Source organism: Octopus bimaculoides, chromosome 5 (assembly GCF_001194135.2).
Source record: "Octopus bimaculoides isolate UCB-OBI-ISO-001 chromosome 5, ASM119413v2, whole genome shotgun sequence".
In the NCBI taxonomy this organism is placed as follows: Eukaryota; Metazoa; Mollusca; class Cephalopoda; order Octopoda; family Octopodidae; genus Octopus; species Octopus bimaculoides.
In genome coordinates, this window is record NC_068985.1 from 35304596 (window position 1) to 35307095 (window position 2500).

General features: G+C 33.6%; 1 protein-coding gene across 1 annotated transcript in view; it reads right to left on the reverse strand.

Annotated features, from left to right (window-relative positions):
- LOC106880794 (uncharacterized) overlaps positions 1 to 2500 on the reverse strand; it is a 57500-nt gene that overhangs the window by 36017 nt on the left and 18983 nt on the right. The window contains exon 5 of the mRNA XM_052968047.1: positions 1807 to 1845. Coding sequence (XP_052824007.1) covers positions 1807 to 1845 — 39 coding nt within the window. The remainder of the gene's footprint in view (positions 1 to 1806; positions 1846 to 2500) is intronic.

Here is a 2500-nt window from a genome sequence, read left to right on the forward strand (position 1 = left end):
GCCGTTTTCGTGCGGGTGACACGTAAAAGCACCCACTACACTCTCTGAGTGGTTGGCGTTAGGAAGGGCATCCAGCTGTAGAAACTCTGCCAAATCAGACTGGAGCCTGGTGTTGCCATCCGGTTTCACCAGTCCTCAGTCAAATCGTCCAACCCATGCTAGCATGGAAAGCGGACGTTAAACGATGATGATGATGATGATGATCTAAATACTGCTTGGCGCTAATATTATTGTAATCTTCATGAACTTGGTGGTCTTCTGGCACACATCAGTAATTGTTGACTGTGTTTTAGTTAAAGCCATGGCCTGATTAGGTCTGTGCAGAGTTGTCTCTCTTCGATAATTCCCATTGATAATGGCTAGAAGCTAGAAACCTCCATGTCTGAGAATCTGACAGGTGACAGCACTGGACAGATATGGTGTTTTTACACCTTTTTTTTTACCATAACAGAATTTTTTCTCCCTGGTAACTGCCATGAATTTGCCTTTTGTGTTTGAAATATGTTACAAATATAAATTTAGCTAATGCCTAAATTTAGCTTATGCTTGGTGCAGATATTACAGTAATACACACACACACACACACATTGTATGATACAAACAAAAGTCGATACTTTTTCAAACGCAGTTTGTTGACAACTTTTTTTGCCTTGTAAAGGTATTTACCCATTATTTCTGTTGTTCAAACGGCAATACTGCATTCGAAACACATCAACTTCTTGTTTGTATCATAGAATACTCAGTTTAATGCTTCTAATAAAAACAAACAAGAGTTTGTTTATATTTATATGTACACACACAAGATTTAGATTTAGATTCAAAAATGAATATGGTACTTATGTTAAGGCACCAGAATATAGTATGGTATTATCCAAAAACCATTCTAAAAGCAAGGTGATCAAAAAATCAAAATAAGCAACACGGATTTTAAAGATGATTGCAGTACACACGTTTCATGCTACTCCATTTATTTAAGTAATGCAAGCATTACATTAAATGCAATATGTAGAGCAATCTTCAGCTGCACAAGAATGTAGAAAATTACAGTAGAATAGACGTATTATAATTGTGGCAACATTTAAAATCCAAGTGGGAAGAAGAATACATAAAAATCCATCTTGACATAGCCAAGGCTAGCTGTGTTAAAGTCATGGCCTGGTTAGGTCTCTCTTTGATATTTCCCATTGATAATGGCTAGAAGCTAGAAATTATAATATAATATGTCTATTCTACTGTAATTTTCTGCATTCTTGTGCATCTAAAGATTGCTCTACATATTGCATTTAATGTAATGCTCGCATTACTTAAATAAATGGAGTAGCATGAAACGTGCGTACTGCAATCATCTTTAAAATCCGTGTTGCTCATTTTGATTTTTTGTACACACACAAGTATAGATATATATGTGTACATATGTATGTGTGTACATGTATATACATAAATATATGTATTTTCTCAAACTTGTTCTCACTCCTTTTAATATTATTTTAAAATCTTTGAAGAATTATAGACAGAGGTTCTATACATTTTTCAACATGTAAACTTTTGTGACATCAATTTTATAATGAAATATGCGTAACATAAAATTAAATTATACCAAACTTTTTCATTCTTCTCTTTCAACATTTGTGTGTGTGTGTGTGTGTGTGTGTGTGTGTGTGTGTGTGTGTGTGTGTATGTGTGTGTTCATGTGTGTACGTGTGTGTACGTGCATGTGTTTGGGTGTGTGTAGTGTACATATTACTATTATATATATATTAATTGTATATATATAATTCTGAAAGTAATGGCATTAATTATACTTACTGCTTGGCTTGGATGAAATACCATAAGCACGTTCCACATCTTTAAAAAAGAAAATGAAAAATTATTTTTTGTTTGTATGTGTGAGTGTGGTGCATGATATTTGAAATGGACTACTTCTAAGATGCATTGAAAAATATCTATAATACAAGTATTATAATAAACTATATGGATATAAATGATGCTGAAAAATCAAATAAAAATATTTGACATATATAGGAGTACATAATAAATTTAGCTATCAATGCAAATGTGATAAATCAAGAAAAAAAGCATTTTCTCTTTCACTTTTTCATATTCAGCATTAAAAGTGGATAGATGATCAGTCCTCTTGTTGTGGTTTACACCCAAGTCATATATATGATCAAATGCATTTCCTCCATTGCATTGAAACACTGAAGTAAGATCTGGACATCCAATCCATTGAATCCTGTTGATCCATCCAATTCATATCACCATAGAAAGTAGAAAGCAGAAACAGAATGATGTTATATTATATGGGTAGAGGAGCAGACATGGCTGTGCGGTTAAGAAGCCTGCTTTGCAACCATGTGGTTTGAGGTTCAGTCCCACGGAGTGGCACCATGTTTCTTTATTTTTCACATTTTGGCTTCTTTTCAGATGGCAAGTTACCAATTATTACATATTACATGTTTTGAAACAGTCTGTGTAAATAATCAATATGTTTACTTAACCC